The 16,773-nt window shown below is 42.9% G+C and overlaps 3 protein-coding genes across 7 annotated transcripts; 2 read left to right on the top strand and 1 right to left on the bottom strand.

Moving 5' to 3' along the window:
- The first annotated feature begins 567 nt into the window (after nt 1–567).
- Nucleotides 568–2,038, top strand: fth1b (ferritin, heavy polypeptide 1b). The gene is made up of 4 exons (XM_058644340.1): nt 568–761; nt 855–1,001; nt 1,212–1,337; nt 1,501–2,038. The coding sequence occupies exons 1-4, from the start codon at nt 660–662 to the stop codon at nt 1,657–1,659; spliced, it is 534 nt and encodes a 177-aa protein (XP_058500323.1). The 5' UTR covers nt 568–659; the 3' UTR covers nt 1,660–2,038.
- Nucleotides 2,039–2,230: 192 nt separating this feature from the next.
- Nucleotides 2,231–6,030, bottom strand: best1 (bestrophin 1). The gene is made up of 10 exons (XM_058644339.1): nt 5,963–6,030; nt 5,438–5,738; nt 5,266–5,360; nt 4,941–5,174; nt 4,511–4,665; nt 4,318–4,395; nt 4,033–4,185; nt 3,851–3,931; nt 3,613–3,764; nt 2,231–3,521 (listed from the first exon to the last, which is right to left on the bottom strand). Exons 2-10 carry the CDS (start codon nt 5,587–5,589, stop codon nt 2,462–2,464), a joined length of 2,160 nt encoding a protein of 719 aa, XP_058500322.1. The 5' UTR covers nt 5,590–5,738; nt 5,963–6,030; the 3' UTR covers nt 2,231–2,461.
- Nucleotides 6,031–6,487: 457 nt separating this feature from the next.
- Nucleotides 6,488–16,547, top strand: rab3il1 (RAB3A interacting protein (rabin3)-like 1). Of its 5 annotated transcripts, XM_058644944.1 has the most exons (13): nt 6,488–6,593; nt 6,829–7,158; nt 10,942–11,119; nt 11,241–11,336; nt 12,287–12,364; nt 12,576–12,812; nt 13,008–13,127; nt 14,193–14,321; nt 14,406–14,518; nt 14,751–14,774; nt 15,095–15,194; nt 15,282–15,348; nt 15,489–16,547. In XM_058644944.1, exons 2-13 carry the CDS (start codon nt 6,941–6,943, stop codon nt 15,572–15,574), a joined length of 1,446 nt encoding a protein of 481 aa, XP_058500927.1. In that variant the 5' UTR covers nt 6,488–6,593; nt 6,829–6,940; the 3' UTR covers nt 15,575–16,547. The 5 variants fall into 5 exon arrangements, with proteins under 5 accessions (XP_058500927.1, XP_058500928.1, XP_058500929.1 ...); XM_058644945.1 differs by lacking the exon at nt 14,751–14,774; XM_058644946.1 differs by lacking the exon at nt 13,008–13,127 and having other exon boundaries at nt 6,490–6,593.
- The last annotated feature ends 226 nt before the right edge of the window (nt 16,548–16,773 follow it).

Raw genomic sequence — 16,773 nt, 5'->3', positions numbered from 1 at the left:
TTTAGCAACATGTTTGACAAAGAAGAGACCAGTGTCATCACTGATGGTTCTGCTCAGCTCAGCAGGAGCTGCCTCATTTACAGTGTAATGCTTATTTACTGACACTTCAATACATATACCAGTGATGAGGTTGGTGCTTGAAACTGGCCTCATTTTATCTACTGAGGAAGATCCAGTCCATTATGATTCAATGTGTCAGAACAAAGGTGTTTCCAGGTCAAATGGAATCACTGTTGGAATATTGTCATTAAATGCAGGCACTTTATTTAAAGAGATGATGTGATCACTGATGACAACCTGAAAATTAAAATGTGCACAAGTTAGACGTCATGCACTAAAAGCAGTCACACACTTACAAGAATACTATTACTGACTTGACAAATTTGTTGAAAAAAGAATAACCTTTGTGAGAATATCTATTATATAAGGGTTTTTTTTGGCCAAGTAAAGGCTAATCCAGCATTAGGGCCTGAACTGTGGAGGGCAGCATCACACTTGTGAAGAAGAAGAATGGGAATTGCTGATGTAACATGAGTTGTGTGGGTTACACCGCCTCGTTTCACACCCTGCCTGACTTCCGTCTCCTCCTGAGGATCCAGCCTTAGAGTTGAGACACAGCCTCAGCTATATTGGTTTGTCTATATAGTATCTTTACAGATATGAGTTCACAGGTTCGACAGAACTTCCACCAGGACTGTGAGGCTGCCGTTAACAGACAGATCAACCTGGAGCTGTACGCCTCATATGTGTATCTCTCTATGGTAAGTGACACTTTCAGGCCATTAATTCAATATGCATATTTTCTGCTCAGTGCTTCTTGTGACTCGGCATCTTTCCTTTTGATTGATTTGCAGGCTTACTACTTTGAAAGGGACGATAAATCCCTGCCAAATTTTGCAAAGTTCTTCCACACTCAGTCCAGAGAGGAGCGAGAGCATGCAGACAAGCTGATGAATCTGCAGAATAAGAGGGGAGGCAGGATTTTTCTGCAGGAGATCAGCGTATGTTTTATAATACTTTTATATTTCAACATTATAAGATGCGTTTGCTTTAAACACAGCTGGGTAATTTAAAGGAACACTGTTGATTCACAAAGTCAATGTTCTCTTTATCAATGCCTTTCAGTGACATTTCTTTAATGCTTGCCAAGTTACTGCGAAACCAGAACATAATGGTTATTGATTGTCTTGAATTATTAATGTTGGTTTTAGAAACCAGATAGAGATGAGTGGGGGAGCGGCTTGGAGGCTTTAGAGTGTGCTCTGCAGCTGGAGAAAAGTGTTAACCAATCACTGCTGGACCTGCATAAGACAGCGACTGAACACAGTGATTCTCATGTAAGTATCAGACTGAGAGGCCAATGTGTACAGCAGTGATTCCTAAAGGTCATTCATTCATTCATTCATTCATTCGTCGTCTACCTCTTAATGAAATGTCATTAAATATACATTTTTGTGAGCAATGTTTTGAAATGCAATGTCTTTGTCTTGTTTTTAACAGACGTGTTACTTCATAGAAACAGAGTTTCTGGATGAGCAGGTAAAATCTATCAAACAACTCACTGACTGGATCTCAAACCTGCGACGCATGGGAGCCGATCACTCTGGCATGGCCGAGTACCTCTTTGACAAATACACCATGGCTAAAGAGAGGAGATAAACTGTATACTGTGACACTGATCCCCTGTCCCGCTCACCTCCATATGCTGGCTGATCCTCTCTCTGACAAACACTGCAAAACCTACAAAACACTGCTAAAGCCCCGGATCATAACTATATCCCCGGAACTATAACTATTACACTTTACAAAATGAGGTGCCTGCTTTTGCTAATCATATCATGTGTTGTTTGTGCTTTCAAGGTATGGTGGTTAATCCCTACTTTCTATTGGTGAAGTTGTCGATTGAAAAGGTCAGATTGGTTGTTTGTTTTGAGCTGCTGTAGAAACATGGAGGTGCTTTGTGCAAGGCTCCGCGGTATAAAACTGCTCACTGTGTAGATATTCACTCTAAGCTAAAATAAAAAAAGTGTGTGTTAATATTGTTTTTGAGCTGTGAATGTATGGTGTTATTTGTGGGCTAAATGTGTTATTTACAGTATATAATAATATTTGTAGTTCATTTAATGTTACATACGGAATCCTTATATGACTGGAAAATAAAGTGGTACACACATATAATTCATTTCTTTATTGGAAAAAAAGAAGAGGAAAGATGAATGATCGTGACAAGTAATAGTTTAGGAATGCACATGAAAGCAATGCTGAGTTTAAGAATATATACTTTTTTTGGTTTCTTGTCACTTAGAGTCAGAAGAAACTGTGCATTTTCATAAGGTGCTTTTTTTTTCTTTTGTTCTGTTGGTTTGTCTCGGGAAGTAGAAATGAATCCAGAATTTGCAACATACCCCTTTTTCAGTTGTGTGGCTGAAATATTTTAAAAACCAAAGATATTAGGATGGAGTCAATCCTGCTCCCTCCCTCCTGCCGCCTTGTTCACCCCACCATCCACCAGAACACTCAGCAGGTCTCCATCAGCCAGTGAGATTCCGGAATCTTTGGGTGAGTTGAGCTGATTGGTTTCTTGTTGTGATAAAGCTGAAGTGGAAACTGCGTTATTGCTGAGCCCACCGTTGCTTGCCCTGAAGTTGGCACTGAAGTTCCCATGGTTACTAAAATTAGTGTGACTTGTACCATTGCAGAGACTCCCTGCTGTGCCTGCGCCGTTGGTGCTTGTTGCGTTTATGCTACCAGAGCTGCTGTTGGGATTACTGGGATTTGCAGTGGCTGTTCGAGATGGAGGAGTGAACGAGAACACCCGTTCTCCTCCGCTTCCTGCAGCTCGAGCGCTCGCAGGTCCGGGCTGGCTCTCAGATGAGGGGAGGTTGTCCAGAATAAGGCGAGGAGGGGGAGGTCGGCGAGACAGCAGGCCGTGCCCTGGTCTGAGTTTAGATATTGCACAGAGTTCAGGTGGAGGGTCAGGGAAGGAGAAGGTAGGGGCATGCTGCATCTCACCATCCTCACTTAACCAGGGGAAAGCAGAGGATGGCGGTTGGGGGACATGGCTGGGGGTGTCAGGAGAGGGCAGCTGTGAGCCGACCATTGGCTGGGCGAGGGAGCTGCAGCTGCGATCCCACTCATTTTGGGTTCTCCTGGCAGGACGAGGGCGAGGCACAGCAGGGGGCACACAGTGGATGGGTGTTTGTGGGCAGCTATAGAAACCTGGTCTCTCATACATGGGCATGGTGGAGAAGGCATAGTCTGGATCTCGCTCCTGGTTTAATGGCTGGCGAACTTGACTTGGAGTTAATGGAGCTGCAGGGTGCAGGTAAAGAGGGAAGCGGCTTAGTGGAGCTCCAGGGCGGCGACGCAGCAAAGGAACCCTGGTGGAGCGAGGGAAGTTAGGGGACTGGACGCCAAGAAAACGACCCAGTCCTCCAAGCAGTGGGGTGGAGTAGTTGGCTTCTTCATTTTCTTTGATCTGCTCCAGATTTGACTGAAACTCCATCTCCTCCTTAGGAACACTAGTTTAGATAGATTTAGATTACATAGATGGTTAAATGACAGTGTTTAAGAATAATGTGCCAGGAAATATAACTGAATATATTACTGAACCTGATATCCAGGGCTGAGCCCATAAAGGAGGGTTTGCGGTGTTCAGCGCTGGCTGCAGTGTAAGGAGGCTGAGGTTCAGACTCATTCCAGTACATGTCCTTCTCAACCAGTGGCACGCTGTCATACATCTCATCCACAGACAACAAAGACACCTGGGACATAAAGAAAACCATCGCAGGTTGAAGACGACAGCAGCAAAAAAACAAAACTGAAAACAGCGACAGAAATAGAGCCACACCTGTAAATTGCGATCGACAAGCAAGTTGGTTTCAAAGTCATCGTCATCTTCTCCGAAAGGATTTATGAGCTGCTCGGCCACCTGAGACCAGTGAAGAGAGGAAGGCATCAGTGATACAGCTGAACAACTCCAATAAAACTTGCTTAGTTAATGGGATCCAAAAAAAGCTGATGTTTCCTCACCTTCAGCCAACCAACGTAGAAGAAAAACTGCAGCAGGGTAAACACGGGCAAATAGAAGTCCAAATCATGACCTGGGTAGCTCTGAGCTGGATCCAAGAACTGACGGCCAATCAGACAAGCCAGGAAAAAACTGTAGACAGCAATGGTCGCCACCTAATGGCAGGCAGCATTTTCACAGCAACGTCAGAGAATTGTCATTTCAAATCTTCAAAAAAACAGTATGATTGTTCTCCCACAAAGTTATCTGCGATATGTATTTCATTATAAACGTTTGAAAAAACAAACCTGAGTATAGACAAGAGGCAGGCTGATCCAGTCATAACCATACAGTTTCATACACTTTGCCCGTAAACTATTCAACTCCTGAACAGAGGAGAAAATAAAGACACGCATAACTGACTTGAAGAAAATGCCTCCAAGCAAATATTTGATGCTACTACAGTCTCTTGGCCTGAACAGATTTAATAGCAACACCTACAGTCAGGATGGCTGTGAGGGCCACGTCGTCACCGATGCGACCCTCAGACCGAGCTCTCAAAGCCAGACTGACGAACCACATGCAGGGAACCCAGAACTTGTTATGAGGAGAGGGCAAGTTCTCCAGATGCCTCAGTTCCTCTGGTGTTATCAAACCTGAAAGACAAAGAAAGCATTTAGGAAGTTTGGTTCTGTGTGATCAGTCCTTAGCAGCCCTCAACTCAGTTCATAATCTCAGCTGCTACACCACCACATTGTAACATGGTGCATACAAACAATTTAAATACAAATTTTAAACTTTTCCTAGAGGGAACCAACTAGTGGAAATGGCAACATGAAGGGCATGAAGAACATGTAGTCGTCTTCACGCCCAAGTGTTTGGTGCCAATTTGGACATCTCCAGGAAGTCCAGAAGAACTGTTTGATCCTACCTGCTTGCACCAGATGCTGCATGGTGGGAAACCTCTTGTAGACAGCTGTGCTGACAGAGCGATAGATGAGAACACCAGACAGGTTGGCGTATCGCATCAGAGTTCGGCGAGTCAGCCTGGACACCTCATCAGCCCCGCGGACATGACCGCCAACTAATGCTGCCAAGCGGTCTGGCAAAGGGATGTTTTCAAACTGGCCCCACCAGCGTGACACGACCAAGGTCACATAGAAACCTGGTTAGAAATGTCAAATGAGATGATGGTGCTGCTGAACCAAAGTGAGACATGGAGGAACAGAGGAGAGCATACATCAGGCCCAACTCACCAAGCACAAAGGACACAGGGATGAGCTCTGCATAGCGGTCACAGTATATCGACAGTTTCTCAAACAGCCTCTTCTGGTCGTTATTTAACACAAACCTGGTGGAGGAAACATCTGGAGTCACTCACTACGACGATGACAGAGTGATGTAAATATCAAATAGCAGTATCAGTACCTGTAAACAATACTCAAGAAGTAGTAGAACACAGTGAAGATGATGAGCTCTCTGTAGAGCAGTTTATAAATGCTGCCTCTCCATCGCAGGAGCAGGTGAAAGAAGGTTCCCAGACCTGCATCAGCAACCCTCCGAGAGTATGTGACTGTCATTGCTGCTGCTGCTGCTGCTGCTGCTGCGTGCCGGCCAATCTGCTGGCTGACTGTGGCCTGACATGAAGGAAACCACTGTGGTGGTGTTCTCTTTTCTTCGTCTTAGCTCAATATCATGGATCAGCCTGGAAACCAGCGTGGTCACACATCTACAGATTTTTTATAACGAAACAAGAAGGTTAAGTCCCATACTAAATCAACTGAAATTGGCTTTTCACTTCCTACATGCTTCAACACTCAATCAAACCTTCCTAATTTACACAACTAAAACAAATACATTTGAAGAGACAACAGACTTTTAAACAACAACAACAACATTGTCGAGCCAAAAAAAGGTCAAATTTGCAGTCTATTTGTGGTTGTGGTTACATACCACTGAATATGTCCATCGTACTTGCTGTGGGTCGAGCTGTTGGTCGGCAGCTTCCAAGAGAATGTTTGAGAAAGGAAAACCGTGAAAGAAAAAGAGAGCAAGGGACTCCTACACCTCCGGTCACTTGATGTTTTAATCTGTTGGAGCAACAAAGCTGCATTGTGAGGCCGGGTCCTGTTAATCTGAACAAAGCTGAAAACAGCAGAGCAGCCCCACTGCCACGGAAAGGCTGGCTGAACACGCAAATGCTGTGTAGTTGGGTTTAGATTTGGGACATATGACTTTTTCAAACCAAATTTCAGCCACTGCACAGAGCATTATCTGATATTTTTTTTAATGTTTCAGTAAACTTAGTGATTTTCCATCGAAGCATCTTTACAGCATTTGATATAACTCAGGTTAGACTGTGGAAACTCAGGTTTCCCTGCTGGTAGAAATGCGCACAGCTCACTTGTTACTGGTCAGAATGTGTTAGTGATTAACCCTTCCTCTTCAAACAGGTGACTAGACGCAGGGTGAGGTTCAGACAAGGTTCACCTTCTCAGACTCTGCATCTGGACAGCACTTAAAGTATGTTTTACAGATTTTTGTTGTACCGGCAGCAACGAATTAATGGGGTTTGAGCATTTTGGTGAGTATGCTGCGATGCAGTGTGTGGAATTTGTGTCTTTGATTTGTGTGAAAATATTATTTCCTACCTTTACAAATGTTTACACAAGATAACTGAAAGAAACAAATTCCTTTTGCATGACAGTGTGTGTGAGCTGGAGAGGTCATGTCCTCTGGAAGTCTTTTTGAATATGAAACTCTTAGTTTCCTTGTCATTGTGAAGTTGCAGCATGTAACTTTTCCTCTCCATATTTTAGGGGTTTGACACTCGCAGACACCAGGGTCATCATATGTCGGTTGAACGGTCGTACACGTCATATCTGCTCTGGAGAGGTCTTCCAGTTTGAGATGAGTCTTTGAGAAAGACACATGGATGTCTTTGAAGGAATCCACAAGGTCCAGATTTCCTCGTCTCCACCTTCTTCAGCTCCATCCAGCCAGGGGTATGAAGTCCTCGAGGTGAAGGGATCTGGAATATCAGTATACTCCGCTGCAGTCTTCTTCGGGACGCCTAATGTGCTGCAACAGCCTGGGTCAAGACAAAAGGCCAGCAGAAAAGCTGAGGAGGAAGGCTGTGTTGTTGGACGGTAAGCGGTGAATCCTAAAACCTCACATGACGTGAACAGAACAATGATCACTGTTAAAAAAAAGAAACGTGGCCAGAATGTGGAAAAAGGACATTAACATGATATAAGATGGTTGTTTGGCTATTATGCACAGCCTGTAAAACAATCCATCTTTCAATCTAATGATTAACTTTCCTAAAGTAGAGGCCGTTCTGTAAGCTCTGTAATGTGCAACCAACTCTGTCACAGCTTCTACCCTCTGTCATGACTCACTCAGACTGATCATGGTTAAGTCTGTGACAATTACACAAAGCTAGGAGCAGTGTGTAGGTCATCAGGTCACGTGACGTGCAAACTAGTAGGTTTAAGTATATCTAGTGAAGAAAGTGCTTAAACAGAATAACACTGGTTGACAACAAGAGAGGAAATGATTGTAGAGAGTAAAGTATGTGGTGGATCTCAAACCAGCAGTCAGTGTCTTAAACTCCTCAGTTAACATGGATGAACTCACTCCAAACTAATTTTCAGTTGAAAGAATTTTGCTCTCTGGTGGACAAACTATGTACTGCTACGTTATTGGACAGTAACGTGACTACTTCTTTCAGTGTTGATAATGCCAGAAATGATCACACTTCAGATTTGTAGCCAAATAGTAAAGATAGAAGGAAACATAAATGTTGGAAGTGGAAAACTGCTCTGAGATGTTTGCCCTTTGTCATTTTGGGTATCCAAATGAAATGAATCCCAGACACACCATCATACAGTATCTGCATCTTGTAGTGATGATTAACTATGCAACTGGAGTGTTGAGTGCATCTCTGTGTTCTGCCTGTAGTTGTGTTGATTTATTTCAGCTTTGTGTTCATTCATTCACCTAAAGTGTGCAGAGACTCCCTGAGTGGTGTTGTCCCACTAAAACAAGAGCTTGTATGAAATGCCAGAGAAGAGTGAAAAATACCCCTCCTTTCCCCCTGAAAATCAAGTTGACATGTAAGAATGAATATTTGGCAGTACTGCAAGAAATGTTTATTCAAAACGTTACTCAACAATTTCCTGTCAGTCCACTTATCGTATTGCTACTCCAGGCCCAGATATGGTTTCTTGGAAGTCTGGGGATAAAAATATATCATGATATTGGAGTCAAAATGGGACAAAGAGATTTGACCCAGAGTCCTCCTTATGGGGTCACTCTCACTCTCAAACGACCGATTGACTCGGCTGATTAGATAAAGAAAGGACTGTGCACGTCAGTGTTCTCTAATCTTTTATACTGTATGTGTTTTGTGTTTCGTGTGTGCAAAATTACCAACTCTAGTGTGGTTACCATTTTTTAATAAGCCAAGCATCAATTCCTTATGGCTGGCTACTAAATCAAGGATTATTATGACAGAGATTGTAACTGGGGTATAGAAGGAACAACCTCCCTCGTGTGGCTCAGTGGAGTTTTGGAGATTTGACTCTAAATGAATTGGCCCAGACTCTGTGCCGATGGTGTAAATGTTGGATGTGGAGGTCAGGGACAAGGAAGGTGCTGCTGGATCTGCCTCTGGACTTTGTTGGAGAACATGGTGGGGAGGCTGGGAGTGGATGCGCTGTCATGTGACCTGAGAGAGTAGGCACAGGCGCGCGCACACACGTCCTCAGAGAAGAGAGGGAGAGACTCTTTAACTGCCTGGAAATAAGAACACGGTCATGTCAGAGAGCCACTGAATGGTGTTACCGGCGAATTGTTAACTGCACTCGGAGTTTTCTTTCTTTCTTTTTTATTTATTTTTTAAACTTGAGCCTGCTTTGTGACCGTTGTTGTTGTTGTTTGTTGTCGAGTCTCTACGTCAGCGTCCGCATTCCTCCACTGGCTGAGATTTAAAACGGCTCAGATTAGTTTCACTGAAACGAGCTCACCTCGGTTCACTTTACACGCCATTTGTTACTTTAACAACAACAGCAGCAGCAGCAGCAGCAGCAGCAGCCGAAGGACAGACAGAGAGACAGACACGGAGACCCAGAGACCCAGAGAGCGGGTGGAGGTTTATCTGCTGTCCCGGACACTGACACTGGGGTAAGGGCGGACGCTGAGGGGAAACATCTCTGTTTGTAAAAGTTGTAGCTAACGACAAGCAGCTGGTTCAAAGTGCTGTTTTATGTGTGTGCGGAGTGTGGAGCTGATGTGTATTCATTCACTTTATATGACTTTAAATACAGGGGCTTTAATGAAAATGTAGCTAGATTCTGCCTGAGGTTTTCCAATGAGTGGCCCGCGGTCTCTCACGTGGGCTTTAGCTCCGACGTGCCCCGGGAGTGACACTCATCACATGTGATTGTTCCTTTGTAGTGGAGAAAAGTGATGCAGTGATCTGTGAGATGCTCTTACAACTTTGTTTCCTGTCAGGGATGATGATCAGTCTGATACTGGTCAAAGTCACTAGATCATATCTGATCCAGAAATACTACATATGCATGCTTCACTATACAAATAGACTTTAAGAACGTAGATAAAAAAAATCAGCAAAAGCATTTAAGCTGAGTTGGGGTGTTTATTTTCTTCTTTTTTGGGAGAACAATGTTTGTGACACAGTTGGAGAATTGTGTCTTTGGAATGACTCAGCACAAATGTTGTTAACCGCTTCCCAGCTCGTAAATGCTCTAAAATGACTGTATCAGGCTAATATTGGTATCGGACACAATAAATTGGTATAGCCCTTCATCCCTATTTTCTATGAGTGTCCTTTCACTCAAGTTCTCTACTGTCCCTATATGACAGTGTCCTAAAGAGTGTCCTCAGAGGAAATGACTTTCAGTGCTGTATAGAAAATTTCCATCTCGTTGATAGAAAGTGATGATTGTGCTGTAGAGGATGTCCTTGTATACCTGTGTGACAATGTGGGAAATTATATAATCGTAACGCCTGCCCCACTGATGCGCAGTTGGTGCCCTTTTAATTTAATTATCTGTGCATGCCACTGCCTTAGTTCATGTGATGCCACTCACCAACAATAATGTAGGAAATGTGCATTTCTGGCAGAAAATAATGTATAAGTGGCAAGTATTTACTCACCAGGCAGCACTTATAAAGAATGTGATTGATAAATAATTGAAATCAATAACGTGGACCAATGTTTCTATTATTATTTTGTACCTCATCCGATCACTTACTACTCCCACAGTAGATTTTGCCCATTAAGGTTGTGAAATGTTAGGCTCATCAGTGATAGCTAGGCTTGTATACAGCTTCTTGAAACTCCTCATAGTTTTTGAAAATGTTTGTCTTTTTCTGCCTTTTTTTAACCATTGTAAATGAATGGAGACAGACGCCACCCTCACCTTTGATCTGTGATTGGCAGATCAAGTGTGGATCAAAGGCAATGACGTGAGGCAAACACTCAGCATTCCCGCAGCATTTTCTGCCTCAAATGCTTGTTTTGTGGTAGCTGGGAATGAGAGTAGAAGAGCACTCTCTGCTGTGGAACACCAGAGTGTAGGAGAGAGAGAAACAAACACTGAGAGAAGATGAAAAGGAAAGAGAAGAAGTAATGGATGATGAGGCAGTAATGCATTATTATAGATACCAACGGCCATTTAACTCTACTTCTATCACAGCATTCACACAACATTTTCTGCCATAAATTCACCCTTTTTAACTGGGAAATATATATATATTTATTTTTAATTACAGCCATGTTTGCATCTTAATTCTTGACATATGCAGCTATTTGACAGTTTATCCAAACACCTAGGTAAATGGTCATCTTCAGCATTTATAATTATTATTATTATTGATTATTTATTGTTTGTTGCACTGTAAAGGTTGGTAGATCTGGATCCAGAGCCAGAGTCCAGACTGGAGGGAGGAGGCCCGGCCACCTCAAACAGAGACCATGGCAACCTCTCCCGGCTCCGCAGCTCCTCGCTGGAGATCAGAGAAAAAGAAATCCGAGAAAAAGGCTCGGAGATCCTCAGGGAACAGCTGGATGCTGCAAAGAGGGTGTTGTAACCTACTTCATTTCTAACACACACAGACAGACAAAGCATAGCGTGACCAAAAAGACAAACGTTGACAATGCATATGTGCTTCCTTTCTTAAATGTGATTATGACACATTTCAGGAACTGAAACTGAAAGACAAGGAGTGCGAGCGTCTGTCGCAGGTCAGGAATCAGCTGGAGCAGGAGCTGGAGGAGCTGACGGCCAGTCTGTTCCAGGTCAGCGGCAGTCATTGCTCTTTTTTACACTTTGACACAAGCCTGAGGCCTTGATGATGAGGGAAGTGATGCAGCACAAGCCCCAAAGTTTAAAGTTTTCCCGGTAGTAAAGTTATTTGTTGTAAGTTTTTGTAGTTTTTTTTTTATAACTCAGCAAGAACAACAGTTCAATTCTGCAGCGAGTAGCTAGCATCAGTTGTTCATCACTTCATCCTGGGCAGTGTACAGGCAGTTTCACTTCAACTTTTTCCTCTAACAACAATTGGCTGCAAACAACATGAATGAGAGCAAAGATTATTTAACAAAACGGTGACGTCAAAGGACGCTGGAAAATTGTGAAATGCTGAACAGGACAGAGGGAAAACTGCAGAGTTAGAGGAAAAAGTCATTTATCAGCAGAAGTTAATTTGTGGTTATGAACAGATGCTTTGGTTGTGACAGGAATACACACACACAAGCTGTGTAGTCAGAAGCTGGCAACTGTTTATGTTTATGTTTGGATGAGAAATCAGGACCATGCTCTGTGTCAGGGGTCTGCAAACTTTACCCTCACACCCAATTAATTCATCTGAAGCTGCTCAACCAATTTATAAGAAAATGAAGATAATAAAGCTTAAAGGTAAACTGTTGACATTTCATTGCTGGTTTTACCTTTTATAACAAAGAGAAACACTAAACCCTATAAATTAGGGAGGAAAAACACTCACGGGCAAGTGCAGTTTTGAAGTAAGACACAGAAGGACTTTTTGAGTTTTTCCCTTATTTGTGGAAAGAATTATAAAATAAAAAGTAACATTTATCTTCATGCTCGAGAAAATCTGCTGAAGATGGACAAGCCTCCAAAAGCCTACTGACTATATACTATAAAATAATGCAGCATTCACAGATTTCCTTTCTAACATTGAACAGACTGCAGAGATCTTCAACTTTCATTTAATCTACCACAACAGGAAGCTCACAAGATGGTGAATGAAGCGAACGTCAAACAAGCAGGAGCAGAAAAACAACTCAAAGAGGCTCAGGGGAAGGTGAGTGAAGAGTTGTTTCATTGTACTGTCAGTATAGACTTGACAATGTGGTGCTTTATGAGTGTATTTATTTACGGCGCAGTGAAATTGCTCACTTTGATTTGTCTTTGATTAATAAAAAGAAGCCAAAAATAACGCAGTGTGGATGTCCCAGATTTCAGCTCCGTCACATCAGACGACATAACCTTTTCCATTTTTATCACGATCCCAGATTGATGTTCTGCAAGCAGAAGTGACCGCTCTGAAGACTCTTGTGTTGACATCCACGCCTTCTTCACCAAACCGCCAGCTGCATCCACAGCTGCAGCCTTCAGGAGCGAGGGGAGCGTACAAACATGTCGGGGGACACACCCGTAACAAGAGCGCGAGCGGTGCCTTTCCATCCTCGCATGGAAGCGAAAACCCGTCTTCAGTGTCCATTCACCCTGTGGCTAAAGAGGACAGAGAGGTAGCCTAAATGAAACTGAAGATATGTCCCTCTTTTTTTTCCCCTTAAAATATGGTTCTGCATCTTTGGACTCTTTTCCTATCACTTGTGCTTGTTTCTAGCTGTCACAAGCTTATTGCTTTTCGACTTTTCCTTTCTCTCAGTACTAACTTCCGCCTCTTTCTTCCTCTTTCTCTCTGATGTCTCCTCTCTCAGCCTGCTGTTCCTGCTCTCCTCTCTCTGATTCTCTGCCTCGTTCCTGGACAGTCTTTCAGTATGACCTGTGACTCTTACTGGCAGGAGCGGGGGCGGGGACTAGACACTGATAGCAGACAGGTAACTGCACCTGTCCAATCAGGCCTGATGGAGTTTTAACTTAGTGTTTTGCCTCAACTGGACAGGACAGCTTAGCGTGAAGGAGGTGGGGAAAATCAAACCCAGGTCGCTGCAGGTACCCTTGGCCCATGGAGCACCAGCTCTGCCACCTGAGATCTCCAGCACCCCTGGATCTGCTCTTTTTGGAAAGAGGGACTCAGTTATATTTTTAAATTGGTCACTAATCTCTTTTTAAATGCAGTGTTTACCAGTTTCAAATAGTTTTCTAACTGGTGAGGAGCTGTAAAATATCTACACCAAGAAAACCGAGCTTGCATGTTCCTTCTGAGTGCTCATGGGTTTTGTCTGGGTACTCTGGCTTCCTCACACTGTGCAGAGACACTGCACATTCAGGCGAGTTTGACTCCAACTCCTTCGGTGACCCTCGCAGGACAAGCCGTAGAGAATAAATGAATGAATGTTTTACTTCCGCCAGTGATTGAGTTAAATTTGGGACTAATAATAATAATAATATGCTAAACCCATGCTGCTCAGATGATTCCACTCATAATGTGGGACATCTTTCCTGCCAAATGCGCACGCAAAAGACAATGCATACTCTCGTCATGCATCATTCACTAAGTGAATAATGAACCCAGCCCTGTGTGCCTAATATTTTTGACACGCCCTGTGTGTCTTCAGACGGCAGTGTTGGCTCTGACATTTTGTACAAATAAAACTTGTTTATTTATTATAAAGACAAGGAAAGGCAGTGTGTTACATGACAGCCAAGTGAGAATGAGAGGCAAAGTAAAGTGCTTTGTCCATTAGATAAGTACAGTCCACACATAACCACTATGCACTTTACTTGATAGATTACAATGATATTCAGTACACACATTAATGTTATTATGTCAGGATGACTGGTAATAATTACAGCTGTCACTTTTTAGCAGCATCACTCGCTCGTCATTTCAGTATGAACACTGTACTGACTTCTGAGCTCGTCCCGTGTCGTGTAGCTGCATGTAAACAGAACATCATACAGGTTTTCTGCGTGAGTGACTGATTGTTTTCTGTCTGCAGATGGACTCGGTTCTGTATGCAGAGTTTTTAATGTGGAAGGAGCACCCGAGTTTAGACCACTCCTCCGCCTTCCTGAGTCGCATCTACAGAGAAGACATTGGACCGTGTCTCTCCTTCACAAGATCCGAGGTCAAACTCTCACTGGCAGGAAGATTATGTCCTCTACATTTGTTTGACATTACGCTAACATGATTTGGATCCTTTGCTCCACAGCTGTCCCAGCTGGTGCAGAGCGCCGTGGAAAACAACTCCCTGACTATCGAGCCTGTGGCCATGTCAGCGCTACCAATGGTTAAAGCCTCAGCGATAGAGTGTGGAGGCCCCAAGTGAGTCTGTCACGTCTACATAGAGACTATCATCCTCTGCCCTCTGTCACCATTCACTGCTCAACAATGGCCAGATCAACACCGAAAATTCACTCTTCATTTGGTTTTGGTTTCTCCACTGATGATTTATGGTCATAGGCTTTTTCACTGTTTTACTCTGCTGTCTCTGAGAGGTGTTCAATCGACGGGCACATTTCTAATCACGGTCTGACTTAAAACTTTTCTTTTCCAGTGGCTTTAGGGCAGCGATAGAGACGTAAGTCCTCCCAAGAAATAATAACCCACCACGCTAACACACACACAGCCATCTTAGGTTGTAAATCTTAAAGGTTGCAAACAAAATCTGTAAATAAATGACTCAGTGCATGTGTCTGGTTGAACATTAACATAACTTACAACCATCTACTAATTTGAGTGACTAACTGACTTGTGCACCTCTGTCTGTGCTGTCTGCTAAACTGTATTGCTACCCGGAGTATGTACAGCATTTACTGTGATGAAGCAGTGGCCGTGTGTGTGTGTGTGTCATGGCGCTGTGTTTGTTTTTTTTGCCCGCTGATGTTTCTCTACTTGTAGGAAATGTGCATTAAGTGGCATGTCGCGGCTCTGCCGACATCGCATCAAACTCGGCGACAAGGGGAGCTACTATTACATCTCTCCCTCCAGCCGAGCTCGGGTACCTATCACTTCTCCCCAACCTTTAGTCCAGACACTGATGTCGAGTGCTGCTACACGTCACCTTGTCCTTATCTGACCTTTCCAGATCACAGCAGTTTGCAACTTTTTTACCTACATCCGCTACATCCAGCAGGGTCTGGTGAGAAACGATGGTGAGCAACATGAGTTCACATTTTTAACAGCATGGCATTTGTCATAATTTGGGAAAGTTTTGCCTCCTTTTGCTTCTTGCTTTATGTGTTTTATTTAGCAAAGTGACTAAAATGTTATCTCTCATCGTTGTGTCTTCTAGTGGAGCAGATGTTCTGGGAGGTGATGCGTCTCCGCAGAGAAATGACTGTGGCCAAATTAGGTTTCTACCTCACTGACCAAGGCTAGGAGTAGCGTGATCCCAGGACCTTGATTATTCAGATACATTCTGAGTTTAACTGTGGTAGCAAAAAGATCTGCTTAGATCAGTTTTTGTAGCAGAGGCTGTACAGAGTTGAAACGCCGCAGCACAGGTCAACCAACAAGGGAAGAGGAAAATGCTCTGGTGCCACTTTTGGATATCTCATGAGAAAATTTTAATTGAACCACAGCTAAATACATTTTTTTTGGAAAAAAAACAAACAACAAACAAAAAAAACAGTGTTACTTCAAGAAATGCACACTATATTATTCTGTTTTACTGCAGGGCTTCGTTATTTCTCTCCACTAGTGCTGGAAGTTGTTTTTCATCTTGTGAATCTTACAATATTATAAAAAAAATTGAGATGGATAGTTGGTTTTTACATTAATACAGAACAGATACACAAGCATCTGTAGCTGCTCTCAGTTCTGGGCTCAAACACCGGAGCCGAGATGTCTAAGTATTTCACTTTCACTGAGCTGATGCACCCTTGCACCACCTGTTTGTTCTAGAGGCCTTGTGTGGACAACTCAAATGAAACAAGACACAGTTCATGCCTGTACGTTATCAGATATGTTATTATTGAAGTATTATTCCACATTCAAAACAGCGTTACATGAACAAGCTTTAATACATTATCACGGTATACACACTACTGCAATGAACTGTAGTGTGTACATGACAGCGTAAGCCATAAATGACTATGCATGAATGCAGTACTTAACCATACTATGCGTATATTGTATTTTAGTTGTATCTTGCCATAAAGTGTCATAAGTATGAATCCGTTTTTACAAAAAAAGAAACCGCTTTTTGAAAGTTAAAATGAAGACTATTTTATCAGGAAGTGCAATAATCGCCTCATCAATGGCTCTGAGGTTCTTATCCTGGAAATAACCTGTGTCATCCATTCATTCTGCATCCATATCAACACTCCATTAAAAACAAGCCTTTATACCATGTGTGAGTTACTGGTCGTGTTTGCATAAAGTTGCAGTAAAGCAGTAAAATAGACTAGACAGTGTAGGGACTGATGACTCATCACTGTTAATCATTGCAAAGCAGTACAATTACATGACACAAAAAACTATTACACTTGGAACATTTCTTTTTTTTTTCAATGACGATAAAAGTGCTCTGAGACACTCCCTGACTCACTCATGGAAAACCTTTAGAGCAAACATTC

This window comes from Solea solea, chromosome 12, assembly GCF_958295425.1.
Source record: "Solea solea chromosome 12, fSolSol10.1, whole genome shotgun sequence".
NCBI classification, from domain to species: domain Eukaryota; kingdom Metazoa; phylum Chordata; class Actinopteri; order Pleuronectiformes; family Soleidae; genus Solea; species Solea solea.
This window is presented reverse-complemented; position numbering and strand designations above follow the sequence as displayed.